Source organism: Wolffia australiana, chromosome 2 (assembly GCF_029677425.1).
Source record: "Wolffia australiana isolate 7733 chromosome 2, ASM2967742v1".
NCBI lineage: Eukaryota > Viridiplantae > Streptophyta > Magnoliopsida > Alismatales > Araceae > Wolffia > Wolffia australiana.
The window spans coordinates 11,806,864-11,821,383 of NC_135836.1; the positions used below are offsets into that span (position 1 = coordinate 11,806,864).

Genomic DNA, 14,520 nt, shown 5'->3' on the forward strand with positions numbered 1-14,520 from the left:
GAGAGAGAGAGAGGGAGAGAGAGAGAAAGGGAGAGAGAGGAAAAGAGAGAGAAAGGGAGAGAGAGAGAGAGAGAGAGAGAGAGAGAGAGAGAGAGAGAGAGAGAGAGAGAGAGAGAGAGAGAGAGAGAGAGAGAGAGAGAGAGAGAGAGAGAGAGAGAGAGAGAGAGAGAGAGAGAGAGAGGGAGAGAGAGAGAGAGGGAGAGAGAGAGGGAGAGAGAGAGAGAGAGAGAGAGAGAGAGAGAGAGAGAGAGAGAGAGGGAGAGAGAGAGAGAGAGAGAGAGAGAGAGAGAGAGAGGGGGAGAGAGAGAGAGAGAGAGAGAGAGAGAGAGAGAGAGAGAGAGAGAGAGAGAGAGAGAGAGAGAGAGAGAGAGAGAGAGAGAGAGAGAGAGAGAGAGAGAGAGAGAGAGAGAGAGAGAGAGAGAGAGAGAGAGAGAGAGAGAGAGAGAGAGAGAGAGAGAGAGAGAGAGAGAGAGAGAGAGAGAGAGAGAGAGAGAGAGAGAGAGAGAGAGAGAGAGAGAGAGAGAGAGAGAGAGAGAGAGAGAGGGAGAGAGAGAGTCAGAGAGACCGGCCAACCCGACCAGACCACCGGACTCCGACCCTGGTCATACCGAACCCAATAGCGTCACGCGGCGCAGCGCTGGCGCACGTGTGATATCTCTGCCTCGCTGGCCACGCCGGCTGCCCCCCTCCACTCTTATTTCTTTCCACTTCTGCTCCCAAAACCCCACGACTCCTCTCTCGATATTCTCACCCCCCCACCCCCAACATTGTTCCCGACTTGCTTTCCGTTAACTCCCCGTCAGGGTACGTGACGGACGTTACCTCCGTACGACAATACCCTTAAAAAAATCAATTTGCGCGCAGACTCTCTCCTCGGCTGACTTGACGCATCTCATGACATAAGTACGATCCTTGATTTTTTCAGGTTTAAAATATAAAATTGCCCGCCAGTATACGCCTGTTTAATTTTTTTAAGTTACGGTCTTCTTCTTCATCTTCTCAACTGGACCAATCGGGTGTCTGTCACCTTCTCTTTCCAGAGGGGAACGCATAAAAGCCTGGGTTTCTGCTGTTTCTTCTCTTCGTCTCTCTAATTCGGCAGGCAGGGCATCTCGCGTCCTGCCATAGCTCCGCCTGCTCTACTATTCTCCCCCCCCCCTTCTTCAGTCATCATCGTGTTCTGTCCATTTGGCAAGGCAGTTGGCTGGATCTGAGCCTACCTTCGTCTTTCGCCTCGGTTTGGCCGCTGCCCAACAAAGCCGCGCTGGAAATCGGCCAAGGAGATTCAATTGCCCCGGAATTTCTCTCCGCGAACTGGTATGGCTTCCTATTCCCTGCCGAAATCGTTTTTTCCCGGAAAAGATTACCCGTGTTTTGGGTTTTCTCCCTCCCCCCGCCTTCCCTTTAAGACCAAATCTCTCGTTCAATCGGATTTCGATCGATTTCTCGTCCTCCGACAGCTGCCTCTGCTATTCCCGTGTCGGATGAGGGCGGGGAGTTCGATCGCGGAACCCTAGCGAGGGGGTGGGTCGTCGCGGAGAGATTCTATCTTTGAATTTTCCCTGATTTTCTGATTCCCAGGAGTTTTTATACTTCAACGTGATCCCCGGGTGGGCAGGGATGAGATGAAGGGATGTTGGCGGCGTTGATCAACTTCGGGCGGGCCTGCTGGCAGCCGGCGCCGAGCAGCTATGGCCGCTCCGGCGGCGACGCCGGCGGCCGGCAAGACGGCCTCCTCTGGTACAAAGACCTGGGGAGCCACTTCAACGGCGAATTCTCCATGGCCGTCGTCCAAGCTAACAGCTTGCTGGAGGATCAGAGCCAGGTCGAGTCTGGCCCTCTCAGCTCCATAGAGACGGGTCCTCAGGGGACCTTCGTCGGCGTCTACGATGGCCATGGCGGCCCAGAGACATCTCTCTACGTCAACGACAATCTCTTCCAGAACCTCAAGCGTAAGCTTCCCCTTAGTTCCTATCCCTTGTTGTACGCTATTATAGTGCAGGGACGTGGACGGGACGATTTTTCGTCCGGGGACAAAACAATCGTCCCGTCCGATGATACTGACGAATTTCGGGACGAAAATTCATCCCGCGGACCACCGGACGGGATGGTTTTCGTCACGTGGGATGAAAAGACCATCCGTCCGGAGGTCAAGGTCTCGGACGACGGACTAAACTAGACGGAAAACCGCCAGATTCACATCGGATGGTTGAGATGTTGCCATGTGGACTCTTAATGACGATTTGCATCAGTGTCCATGTATTTTTTCATGATGCAAATTGATGCCATTTAAAAATAATTGTAGATATGTCCATTTGCGTTCTATCTCCTCAGTAATTCCCTAAAAAACTTGAAGAAATCCATATTAATATATTAAAAATCTAAAATGGGTAATTTTTGTCTGGAATGAATTTAGGGACGAAAATTCGTCCCGGGAGGACTGGACAGGGTGAAAAACTGTCCCGAGATTATTGGATGGGACTTTTTTTTTTGTTGGTGGACGAAACTCCGTCCCGTCCTTTGTCCCTGAGCTAACATCGGACGTAGGACGGGACAAATTCGTCCCGTCCCATCCTTCATCCACGTCCGGGACGATCCAGAACTATGTCCGCCATGGCCAACTCTCGGTTCTTGCAGGGTTCTCGGCGGAGCAGCAGTCCATGTCCGCGGACGCGCTAAGGAAGGCATTCCAGGCCACAGAGGAGGGCTTCCTCTCTCTGGTGGCAAGGCAGTGGGCGATCAAGCCACAGATCGCAGCCGTCGGCTCGTGCTGCTTGGTCGGCGTCATCTGCAATGGAACCCTCTTCCTGGCCAACCTCGGCGACTCCCGCGCTGTGCTCGGTCGGCGGGTCAAGGCCACCGGCGAGGTCCTTGCCGTTCAGCTCTCTGCCGAGCACAACGCCAGCATCGAATCGGTGCGCCAGGAGCTCTTCTCCCTCCACCCCGACGACCCTCAGATCGTCGTCTTGAAGCACAACGTCTGGCGTGTCAAGGGCATAATTCAGGTTAAACGAGTGTCTCTCTCTGCCGATTATACTGCGGGTTGTGCCTGAATCGCCGTTGCAGGTGTCTAGGTCAATCGGAGACTTTTACCTAAAGAAGGCGGAGTTCAACAGGGAGCCACTGTTCTCGAAATTCCGGCTAAAGCAGCCGCTGAAGAGGCCGATCCTCAGCGGGGAGCCGTCGATCCTTGTGCAGCCTTTGCAGCCGCAGGATCAGTTCCTTATCTTCGCATCGGACGGTCTCTGGGAGCACCTCAGCAACCAGGAAGCCGTCGACATCGTCCGCACCCATCCCCGCAGCGTAAGTCTTATTCTATCAATTGTCCTGAACACCACCTAGATGGTTTTTATTTATTAAGTGAATTGTTCATCAGCGTTTATATGGGTGCCTGACACCACCCACATGAATTGTTCATTGTTGGAGCTTATCCCACGGTTTACTCCACAGGGCAGCGCACGGAGGCTGGTGAAGGCGGCGCTGAGGGCAGCAGCGAAGAAGAGGGAGATGAGGTTCTCGGACTTGAACAAGATAGACCGCGGCGTGAGGCGGCACTTCCACGACGATATCACCGTCGTCGTCGTCTTCATCGACCTGGACAACGATGCCGCCGCCGCGTGCTGCCCGCCGGTTTCTGTGAGAGGCGGCGGCGTAAGCGTCCGCCCGAGCTCCCTCGCCCCTTACTCTTCTCTCCCCGAACTCACCTGAGGAAGACGAATAACTCTCTGTTCCCGGTCTTTCCGTTCCCCTCGTATTGAATTGAATATTCCTTTGTCAAATGTCAACACAGTCAACCCGCTGACTCGCCCTGCCCCAGCCCGTGTGTGAACGATTCCCGACGCGCCTGAGTTGACATGCATGACTCGGGGGGCCAGTTCACAGTACGACCGCTGCCCCTTCATTAATTACATCTTTTTTAAAAATTTTCCTACGTCTTGTCGGCCGGCGAGCCTCGGCGCTACCTGACAACGAACCCAAACCAGAGCCCGCACCGCCACTTTTTCCCTCTTTCGCTCTATCAATCTTTTTCTCTGTCTATCCTTCTCCCCCGTTCTAGGTATTTACGAACGAAGCTACAAGGGTTTCTCTTCGAGTTCGAGAGGAGAGGAAGGAAAGAGGGAGAGAGAGAGAGAGAGAGATGGGGGGGTGCGCCGCCTCCAAGCTGGGAGTAGGGGACGAAGACGAAGCCGTGGCCACTTGTAGAGAACGGAAGCGGCTGATCAAGTCCGCCGTCGAGCGGCGGTGCGCGCTGGCCGACGCCCACAGCCGTTACGTTCACTCGCTCTACTCCGTCGCCGGCGCCGTCAGCCTCTTCGTCGCTAGACACTCCTCGCCAGCCCATTTCCTCATCACGCTGCCGTCGTCCTCCGCCGTCTCCGAACCGTCCTTCCTCCGCCAGACCCCGTCCGAGCCCAAAACGGAGACCGCCGTCTTCCGCTGGTCCCGTTCTCCCTCTTCTTCTTCTTCCTCTTCCTCCGCCGAAGAAGCGGCCGCCGTTCCGTCCAAAGCCGTAGACTACGGCTGCTTCTACGCCGATAACCCGCCCCCGGCGCCGTCCCCCATGAGGAGCTTCGGCTGGGACTTCTTCGACCCGTTCGACGGAGTCATGACGGAAACGGCCCCCCCGTCGGGGACCCTTCACCAGAGCTCCGAGGAGGACCTAAGGGCCGTACGCGAGGAAGAGGGGATACCGGAGCTTGAAGAGGAGGGTCTGCAGGGCGACGGAGAATGCCTCGCCGAACGTATCAAACGGGGGAAGAAGCTGGTGAACTGCGAGAAGAAGCCTGTCGAAGAGACCGCCGAGAATGGGCTGGCCGTAGTGGAAGAGACAGACAAGGGGAGAGAGCTTCTCGACGCGTTGAAGGACGTCGTCGATCTCTTCATCAAGGCTTACGATTCCGGCCGGGAGGTCTCCAGGATGCTCGAGGCCAACACCCTCGACCCCCACGCAGGCGTCGTCGAGGAGAATAACAAGAAAGGCGAGATTTTTCTCCTCGGACTGCTGCAAAGATCCTTGCTTTTTTTATTTTTTTATTTTTTATTTTGTTTTAATCTCGTGCTCGATCTCGGTCTGCAGAGAACTCGTCGAAGCTGGTGCAAGCCATTACATGGCACCGGTCTCCTTCCTCGCAGTCGTCTTCTTCATCGTTCAAGAGCCTTATCGCGTCGAGCTCGAGGGACGTGTCGTCGGTAGACGGGAGAGCGAGCTCCTGCCTCTTCGACGACTACGGAGGGATGGCGTCGGGCAGCCATTCCCTGACTCTGCAGAGACTGTACGCGTGGGAGAAGAAGCTCTACGAGGAAGTTAAGGTGACGGGTCGATCCCGAATCCTTAACTTGTTTCCGAAAATGATCGGCTAAAGATCGAATTTGCAGGCGGGGGATCGCGTCCGTCGGATCTACGAGCGCAAGTGCACTCAGCTTACTACGAACAACGCCAAGGGGGTGGATTCTCGCGCTGCCGACAAGACCAAGTCCGCGGCCAAGGACCTGTACACGAGAATTCTCGTCACCCTCCGCAGCGTGGAGACCATGTCCGAGAGGATTCAGAAGCTGCGGGACGAAGAGCTCGAGCCCCAGCTCGTCGAGCTCATCAAAGGGTTTCTATCTATCTATCAAATCTATCTATCTCATCTATCTATCTCTATATCGCTATCTATCTATCTATGCATCTATCTATCTATGTCTATATCGCTATCTATCTATCTATGTATCTATCTATCTATGTCTATATCGCTATCTATCTATCTATGTCTATATCGCTATCTATCTATCTATCTATCTATCTATCTATTTATCTATCTATGTCTATACCGCTATCTATCTATCTATGTCTATATCGCTATGTATGTATCTATCTATCTATCTATGTCTATACCGCTATCTATCTATCTATGTCTATCTATCTATCTATCTATGTCTATATCGCTATCTATCTATCTATGTCTATATCGCTATCTATCTATCTATCTATGTCTATGTCTATGTCGCTATCTATCAATCTATCTATGTCTATATCGCTATCTATCTATCTATCTATGTCTATACCGCTATCTATCTATCTATGTATCTATCTCTCTATCTATCTCTCTTTCTCTCTCTCTATCCATCTATCTATCTATTTATCTCTCTATCTGTTTATCTATCTATATCTCTCTTTCTATCTCTCTATATCTCTATCAATCTATCTATCTCTCTCTATCTAACTCTCTATCTGTCTATCTATCTCTCTATGTATCTTACTATTTATCTATCACTCTATCTATCTACATATCTAACTCTCTATCTGTCTATCTATCTCTCTCTCTATCTTACTATTTATCTATCACTCTATCTATCTATATATCTAACTCTCTATCTGTCTATCTATCTATCTCTCTATCTATCTTACTATTTATCTATCACTCTATCTATCTATATATCTAACTCTCTATCTGTCTATCTATCTCTCTTACTATTTATCTATCACTCTTATCTATATATCCATCTCTCTATATCTATCTCTCTATATATCTATCACTTTCTCCATCCATCTCTCTATATATCTGTCACTCTATCTATCTCTGTCTATCTATCTAACTCTCTCTCTCTCTATCTATCTGTATATCTCTCTATCTATCTCTCTTTATCTAACTGTATCTATCTATCTCTCTCTCTATCTATCTGTATATCTCTCTATCTATATCTCTTTCTCTCTATCTATCTCTATGTCTATCTCTCTATCTATCTATCCTTAGCCCGTCTTAAAAGCGTTGATTTTGGATCTCTGCACGTAGGTTGACGGAGACGTGGAGGACGATGGTGGAAGCACATGAGAGCCAGAACCGGATCATGGTCCAAGTGAAGGCCTTCACGTCGCCGGCCTACGGCAAATTCAGCACGCACCTGCACCGAAACGCGACGGTCCAGCTGCTCGCCGAGGTGCAGAGCTGGCGAGCGTGCTTCCAGTGTTACCTCGTGGCGCAGAGGGAGTACGTGGAGGCGGTCCACGGCTGGCTAGCCAAGTTCCTGGGCCCCGAGCTGGGGCTCGCGCCCGGGCTCGTCGTCCTCTGCCGGGACTGGCTCGCCGCGGTGCAGAGGCTGCCGGAGGCTCAGGTCGGTGATGCGATGAAGTCCTTGGCCCGCGACCTGCGGGCACTCTGCAGGAAGCAGGAGGAAGAGCAGAACCAGAAGCGGCGGGTCGATGCGCAGGCGAAGGAGCTCGACAAGACCGAGGTTTCTCTCCAGCGTGCCGAGAACCGCATCCTCGAGCCCAAGCTCTCGGAGGCCAAGGCCGAGACTGACGTCTGGCACCGCGTCGAGGGCCTGGCCGAGAAGAAGGAGCGGATCCAGGCGGCTCGGGACCGGCTCGAGGCCGAGAAGTGGAAGCACCGCGAGTGCATGCAGGCCACCCAGCGCGCCGCGCTCGACGGACTCAGGACCGGGCTCGCCAACGTCTTCCACTCCCTCGCCGACTTCTCCCGGGACTCGCTGGAGCTCTACTCCTCCCTCGCCTCCGTCGTCAAGGAAGACATCCCCTGTAGATGACCCGCTTACTTATCCTGTACATTGATCTGTTCTTTGCACGATCGGATCCGTTCCAGAGATAATTTACTTTCGCACGCTGAGTAACAAAAGGATTAGGGTCTAATTACAGCGGTGGCAGGGGGTTTATGGTATTTTGATTAGATCACCCCCCCCTACCGGAGATAAAGAGAGAAAAGGAACTGGGAGAGGAGGATGAACTCGCTTACAATCACTGCAGGAGAGCGGATACCCATGAACGGGACGATGTCAACCTGCAGCCACTGCTCGACGGCTGATCCCACCACCGCCCCCGCCACGAGGCCTCCGGCTGTGATCAGCGTCGCCTTTCCTTGAATATCAAAAGAAGCTGGTTTTCAGAATGGAGAAACGAAAGATTGAACGTAATTCCAAATATTGAAAGCGTTTGACACTTCTCTGCAGGTTGAAAGTTGAATGTCGGATGTCATTTCTATGCAGACAAATCCAACGAACATGCGAGGAAAAGCAGGCTATTAAAGCGTTGGAATAAAAACAGGCAGCGACTTAAATGTTAAGTCTGATTTGTGTGCAGAAAAAACTATACCACACCTACATCCAACTTGCCGTGGGCCCATTTCCTTTTCTTTTAAACTGAGAAACGTTAAACAATTAAAATATGAAGCATAGGAACTATCTCACATCCTACGTTTCCAGGAACTTGAATAATTATTTAAAGATTATGGGCAAGGAACCTGATGCTTTGGGAAAAGATGATTGATTGGATGATAGATTTGAGGAGCAAATGATCATCCCTGATTATCATGAGAATCTTGCTCTTACCCAGTTTGATGTTCTTCTTTGACAAAAAGTAGAGGGAGGCGCCGAATCCGGTGGCGAGAAGCAACCCTGGAACATCAGCTCCAGTATACGGCCCAGTCGACGAAGAGCCAGTCACAAAGGTACACACCATCAGTGCACCATACACTCCCCCCTGGATTCCCAAGCTACGGCTGGATGGTGATTCAACAGCCACTGGAGGGTTCTTGGCCGTCGATTGCAGCCACTGAGGCATTGATCCAGTGCTTGAAGCCCTCTCAGGCTTCACGTCAGCATAGCGGATGCCGCTGTTCACCACCTTTCCAGCTCTCCTCTGCATGAGACTTTGCATTAGCAGCATGTCATATGCAGCCTCCACCTGCATCACACCAACATGAAATCATTATAATTGTTAGAATTTGTGCGTTTACCATTGCGATAAAAGCTATAGCTTGTAGCAAGGGCGCTAATGATATTAATATTTAGCCAGGATATTAGTCTCCAACACTACCCAACAACACCTGTTGCCACGGAAGGTCCACTCATTGCGCAATTGCCAATGCCCTTCGCACAGCCCGCTGAGAATCCACTATATTGTTGTTGAATAAACGACTCATGCATTGAAAATCGAGTATAAGAATGATTAAGGATCGGTTAGTTTGATTAGATCAAGGGTTCAAAACCTGTTAACACGATATTTTCTGACTGAGTTTTGATTAGGTCGCTTGCAACCCTGCAAGATTATAGTCCTTTGGTCAGGCCTATAAGGGGCAGTGGGCGGTTTGGATTTCCACCCCAAAACTACCCTTTTCACCGGCTAAGGGGTTTAGGAAAGTCAGAAATTCACCCAATTTGGGCAAATTTCCACATCACACAGTTCAACCATCCCAACCTACCAATGGCCTAAACATGGCTGAGACGCAAACAATGTGTCGGTGTTGGGATTTTAACCTGCAACCTTGGCTTTGATCATATGTTAGAATTTGAGATATAACCATAGTACCAAAAGCTATGGCTGATGCCTATATTCCTAACGTAGAGACCGGATGTTGATCTCACAACAGTCCCCCCCCACACACAATGTGTTGATTTTGTGATGGAACCTCCAGGAATTTGAGCGTTTACTACTAAGCTAAAATTCTAAACATTTAGGCAGGATGTTGATCTCCCACAACAATAATAGGTTATGCGGATCACAAAATTCAAAGAAAAGATGAAAAAAGGTAAGACCTTGGCGACAGCTTCTGGATCTTCCTTGCAGGCCGCAAGGGTGGTGTTCTTGGCGCGGAGGATCTCATCAAAAGAGGAGCCCTCGGCGACGCCCAGCAGCTTCAACGCGCTCTCCAAAGACATCTCGGAGGGCGTGGACGAGTCATCCGCTCTGAATCCAGCAGAAGACGATACAATTCGGCTTCCAGGGTAGGTTCTCGAAGGGGGCGTGAAGCGAGTAGAGAACCCCCAGCGCCTTTGATTCCTTATCGTGGTCCAGCACAATCGATCGGAGATCCCAGCGACGGAGGACTTGGGATTGGACGAAGATCGGATCCGATTGGGGAGGATGATGGCGCGATTGAGCGTGAGAGCGGCCGCCATAGCTTCTTCTCTCCGTCTCTCGTCCTCTTTCTGTGATAGTCTGCTTGGAAGACGAGATTTTTGTTCGTGGGTGAACTATGGAGAACGGGGATGCGTGTGTGACTGAGAGAGAGGGAGAGAGAAGTCAGCCTATTGGGCCGACTATTGGGCCGGACACAACGATTCGGCCCAAAGTTTTAAGTGGGGGAGGAAATATACTTTCGCATCAAATGAAAAATGAATATTCAACTTCATGACCTAACAAAAATTACTTCCTGATAATTTTTTGTATCAAATTTAACTTATTTTGCTCATATGTTCTTGTTGAGATCTGATGAAGTTGTTTAGTAAGAGTCCTACCACCAGAAAAGTATCTTATTTTACGAAGGTGTACATCCAAAGAGAGGAAGTGTAAGTCCTTGTCACGAAATTATATTGGTTCCCCAGAAAAAGAATACAATAATTTTATTCATACTTTATCTTTATCCCCAAAAAAATAAATTTTTTTATTATTAGAATTTCTTATATCAATTGATTTTATTATCTGCCAATGATATTTTTGAAAGAGGGGGCATGAATTATTCCAAAATGATAACTTATTTTATTTATCTATTTTTTTATTTTTCTTATATCTATGTACTCTCACTACACTATAAATGGTGTCAAAGATACTAGATGTTATTGCTTAATCACATTACAGTCATACATCAATATCTGTGCGTTATATTATGGCAAAATGCCAAATCTTAAACTTATTTAGAGATGCACCAGAAATAATGCCCGACACAAAATAAATCAACATTATATCACCATTGTAATAGTAGAAAAATCACATATATTTTTATGTCCATATACAATTTTCAAACGTATTTTTTGAAAAATTGTATTTTTAATCTCTCCTATGGTCATACTTTCACATTAGTTTTACATAAATTAAAATTGATAAACATGTGATTAAAATTTGAAAATTATATACGGTAGTTTCGTACCTTTATCACATGATTCAGATATTATTTCATACATTGAATATAAATCATGACAAAAAAATGATTCAGATACTATTTCATACATTGAATATAAATGTTTATTTCATTTATAATATGTCAATAACCTTATATGAAGATGATAGTACCAAGTGATGTCGGACGTCGTCTAGGACGTCATCCGGTCGACACTGAATATGATGGTTCAGTGCCGATAAGGGATGCTGGTACCGGACTACGGCAGTGTCATCGTCCGACGGATGAAACCCTAACAGGTTATGCGACTACGATGCTCTAAATGACCTACGTGTCGTACGTGCAGGCTCCGACTCGATGGAGGCGCCGAGCTCCAAGCTTGGACGGGGCCGTAGGGTGACGGCTACTATGGCCTCTCGAACCTGGTCGGAGCGACGAAGGCGTCTACAGCCAAATGGAATCTATCCGTAGGGCTCGCACGTAACGGACGTACTCGTCTGTACTGGTAGGACACTCAGTTGATCGTAGTTCTCTCAATTCGTCCTCTCTCACCTACCTAGCCCGAGCGCAGTGGAGTCAAGACGATGATATACTGCAAGTGATAAATAAACGAGAGACGAGAGAGGATGGCGTACCTCATCGGCGGTGGCTCATAGTGTAGTGTCGTCGACGGTCAGCGGTGATTCGGAGCAGACGGGCCGGAGAGATCGTGGCGGCTCAACAGGCGGAGTAGCACTGGAGCCCTTCGTAGAGGTCAGCGGAAGACTCGTTGAGGATGTCCTGCGCTTGGGGCGACAACCACTTCGGGGCGGTGAGGAATGGCGCCCCGGGGCGTCTTTCGTCGAGACGTCGCGGGTCAGCAATGATCGACGGGGCGCAGGGCACGGTGGAGGAGCCCAGTGACGGCGCCCAGTGAGGTAGCGGCGCGGGGCAACGGCATGCCCGGTGGCGGCGTCCGGCGTCAACGCTTGCAGCCGCCCTAGCGACTGCGGCTGCTCCGGTGGTTGTGGCGGCGCTCGGCGGCTGCACCGCTTTGACGATTGCAGTCGGTCCGGCAGCTGTGACGGCACCCGCTGCTGGGGGCGGTGCCCTTGGCTGGCGGCGGCGCCCATGGCTGGCGACGGCGCCTGCTGCTTGTGGCAACACCCGCTGCTAGTGGCGGTGCCAGTGGCTGGGCGGTGCCCGCTGGTTGCAGCGGCACTGGCTGCGGCGGCGGCACTCGCGCGCGGGCGGTGACGCGCCGGGCGGCGATGGCTACGGCTTGCGGCGCGGCCGCAACTGGGGCGGCGCCCGCGGGTCTTGGGCAGCCCGGCGGCGGCGCAGAGGTGGCGCGCCCACGGCGGCGGCTGCCTAGGGCTCCAAACGGAGCCCTAGAACGGGCGTGCAAGCGGGACAGAATGGGCGCGAACCCGTCCCCGTTCCGTTCTGCCCATTCTCTCTCCTCTTTCTTTTTCTTTTTTTCTTCCTTTTCTCCCGTTTTTTTGTATTTTCTAAAGGTGAGACCAAGCTTGAACGAGAAACTCTCTCTGAAAATTAAACCTGGTCTACCCCTTCAGGGTGTCCATCTCTTCCCTTATAAAGGGGAAGGGAAATGGGCCTCCAAATTGGGCCTACGAGGGAGTCCATTAGGGGAGCCTTATAAATGGGCTCCCCCCATCACAAACAAGGAAAGAACATAATAAAAACAAAGGGGAAGATGAGGGAGAGAGAGAGAGAGAGAGAGAGAGAGAGAGAGAGAGAGAGAGAGAGAGAGAGAGAGAGAGAGAGAGAGAGAGAGAGAGAGAGAGAGAGAGAGAGAGAGAGAGAGAGAGAGAGAGAGAGAGAGAGAGAGAGAGAGAGAGAGACACGAGAGAGAGAGAGAGAGAGAGAGAGAGAGAGAGAGAGAGAGAGAGAGAGAGAGAGAGAGAGAGAGAGACGAAAAAACAGAAATGATAACTCGAGCATCTTGACCCGATCTTCAACGTCGATGGCGCGAGGCACTGGTGACATCATTGATGATCATTGATGGTGTGCACCATCACTAAGGAATAGCTAGTACTTATATTAAAATTATTTAGAAGTAGGGCATTGAATTGTTTCATGAGGTATAGTTTATTATAATCGTAAGTAGACGTTTCTAGGTTGAGAGTAGCCATGGTATCTAGTTTGTTTACGACTTCGTGAAATGACACAAAAGAAATTTTTTGTGGCACTGAATTGTAGGGATTCCTATATTAAAATTATCTCCCTTCTTGTTTCAGTGCACAACATGATTACTGATGACAAAAAATCTGCCTGTAAATCCAAGCATTTTATAAGAGCTTAATCATTTAAATATTTACTATGGTTTAACTAAATTTTGAACTAACTATGGTTGACTCCTATGTCGATAAGTTTTATTACATATATATATTTTCAAGTCCCATGTGTGTAAAAATTTGCAATATCAGAATGGGATGTTGATAAATATGGTGGAGCATTTATGTGTCTAGAAATTGTTAACAATTTAAAGATATTTTATAGAATTTATTTCGTGGCTTACGTGACGATAAATAATAAACATAAGTTTTTTTATTTTTTATCTTTTTTGTTTTTTCAATTTTCAAATGCTGAAAAAATATTTTTCTATGACCGACGATGGCAACTGCCAACTGATAAACTCAAGTGGAGGAATGTAACCATGGGCCTCAGTTCAAGGGAATCCATGCAAGTCACCCGTCATTATAGATGGATCAAGAATAAGCCAAAGTTTGGCCAAGTCTGGAGAACCAAATCCTACCATATGCAATATTTGGCTCTTTGAGCTTGATTGATAATCTGAAAATGATTTTTTGGGGTGAAATTTATAAAAAGTGAATTATATTAAAACTATAAACTAGGATATGATCATATCAACTTGTATTAAACTGATTCCACTGTCGCATAGTTCCACAAAATACCTTCAAAAGTGCACATGTCCCATCTCTAACAATATCCAAAGGATCACTAAACTAATTGATATCCTCTTAAACTTTTTCCTTTCTCCTTGACGATATTGTTAATTTTCTCATAATCTAGTGCTAGTAGACAAAGATAGAATTTTGATAAGGTAGAAGATAAGGGCACCCAAAGCTGGCTGGGAAGGTCACTTGAAATGGGTTTCCCCCTTATGAATACTTATGTTGGACATTTATGTCCAAAATAATTAATTATAACTTTTTAAGTTCATTGTAATAAATATTTACTCATTTTACTCATGTGATGTTATAATGAAATCTTTGAATATATGCAATGAGATAATGTATTACGATTATATTGTAATTCAATAATTACTTGTTTTTAAACATGTATTATAAATATTACTAATGGATGAATAATTAAGCTAGACATCAAAATATATGGAAAGAGGAACACTATTCAATCCAACTTATACAATACTAGTGTGGCCCGCTCGTAATGCTTGCTTGGGGTGGAGAGAAACTTCGAAATTATTTACCAACGCAATGCTCGCAATTTCAAAAACTAAATTTGAATTCCGCTTCTGACCGAATTCTTAAAAGGGAAATTTGAATTGTGCGTCTGATCAGATATTCAAAAACTAACTTAAAATTGAGCTTCTGAGAGCAGTTTCAAAAATGAAATTTAAATTATGTCCGATTGAAATTTCAAAACTAGATTAGAATTGCGCCTCTGATCGAATTATCGGAAAGAAAATTTGAATTGCTTCCCA

At 48.3% G+C, this 14,520-nt stretch overlaps 3 protein-coding genes across 5 annotated transcripts; 2 read left to right on the forward strand and 1 right to left on the reverse strand.

The window, feature by feature from the left end:
- Window positions 1–1,011: 1,011 nt before the first annotated feature.
- Window positions 1,012–3,779, forward strand: LOC144716861 (putative protein phosphatase 2C 60). 3 transcript variants are annotated; one of them, XM_078592118.1, is made up of 6 exons: window positions 1,012–1,317; window positions 1,461–1,524; window positions 1,619–1,952; window positions 2,638–3,005; window positions 3,067–3,303; window positions 3,451–3,779. In XM_078592118.1, the coding sequence occupies exons 3-6, from the start codon at window positions 1,634–1,636 to the stop codon at window positions 3,706–3,708; spliced, it is 1,182 nt and encodes a 393-aa protein (XP_078448244.1). In that variant the 5' UTR covers window positions 1,012–1,317; window positions 1,461–1,524; window positions 1,619–1,633; the 3' UTR covers window positions 3,709–3,779. The 3 variants fall into 3 exon arrangements, with proteins under 3 accessions (XP_078448244.1, XP_078448243.1, XP_078448242.1); XM_078592117.1 differs by lacking the exon at window positions 1,461–1,524 and having other exon boundaries at window positions 1,013–1,317; window positions 1,582–1,952; XM_078592116.1 differs by lacking the exon at window positions 1,461–1,524 and having other exon boundaries at window positions 1,013–1,317.
- A 125-nt stretch (window positions 3,780–3,904) lies between these two features.
- On the forward strand, window positions 3,905–7,599 carry LOC144716860 (protein ALTERED PHOSPHATE STARVATION RESPONSE 1-like). Its single transcript, XM_078592115.1, has 4 exons — window positions 3,905–4,979; window positions 5,078–5,310; window positions 5,377–5,600; window positions 6,777–7,599. The coding sequence occupies exons 1-4, from the start codon at window positions 4,139–4,141 to the stop codon at window positions 7,525–7,527; spliced, it is 2,049 nt and encodes a 682-aa protein (XP_078448241.1). The 5' UTR covers window positions 3,905–4,138; the 3' UTR covers window positions 7,528–7,599.
- Window positions 7,574–9,972, reverse strand: LOC144716863 (chaperone (DUF3353)). The gene is made up of 3 exons (XM_078592119.1): window positions 9,532–9,972; window positions 8,326–8,680; window positions 7,574–7,855 (listed from the first exon to the last, which is right to left on the reverse strand). The coding sequence occupies exons 1-3, from the start codon at window positions 9,892–9,894 to the stop codon at window positions 7,680–7,682; spliced, it is 894 nt and encodes a 297-aa protein (XP_078448245.1). The 5' UTR covers window positions 9,895–9,972; the 3' UTR covers window positions 7,574–7,679.
- Between the last annotated feature and the right edge of the window lie 4,548 nt (window positions 9,973–14,520).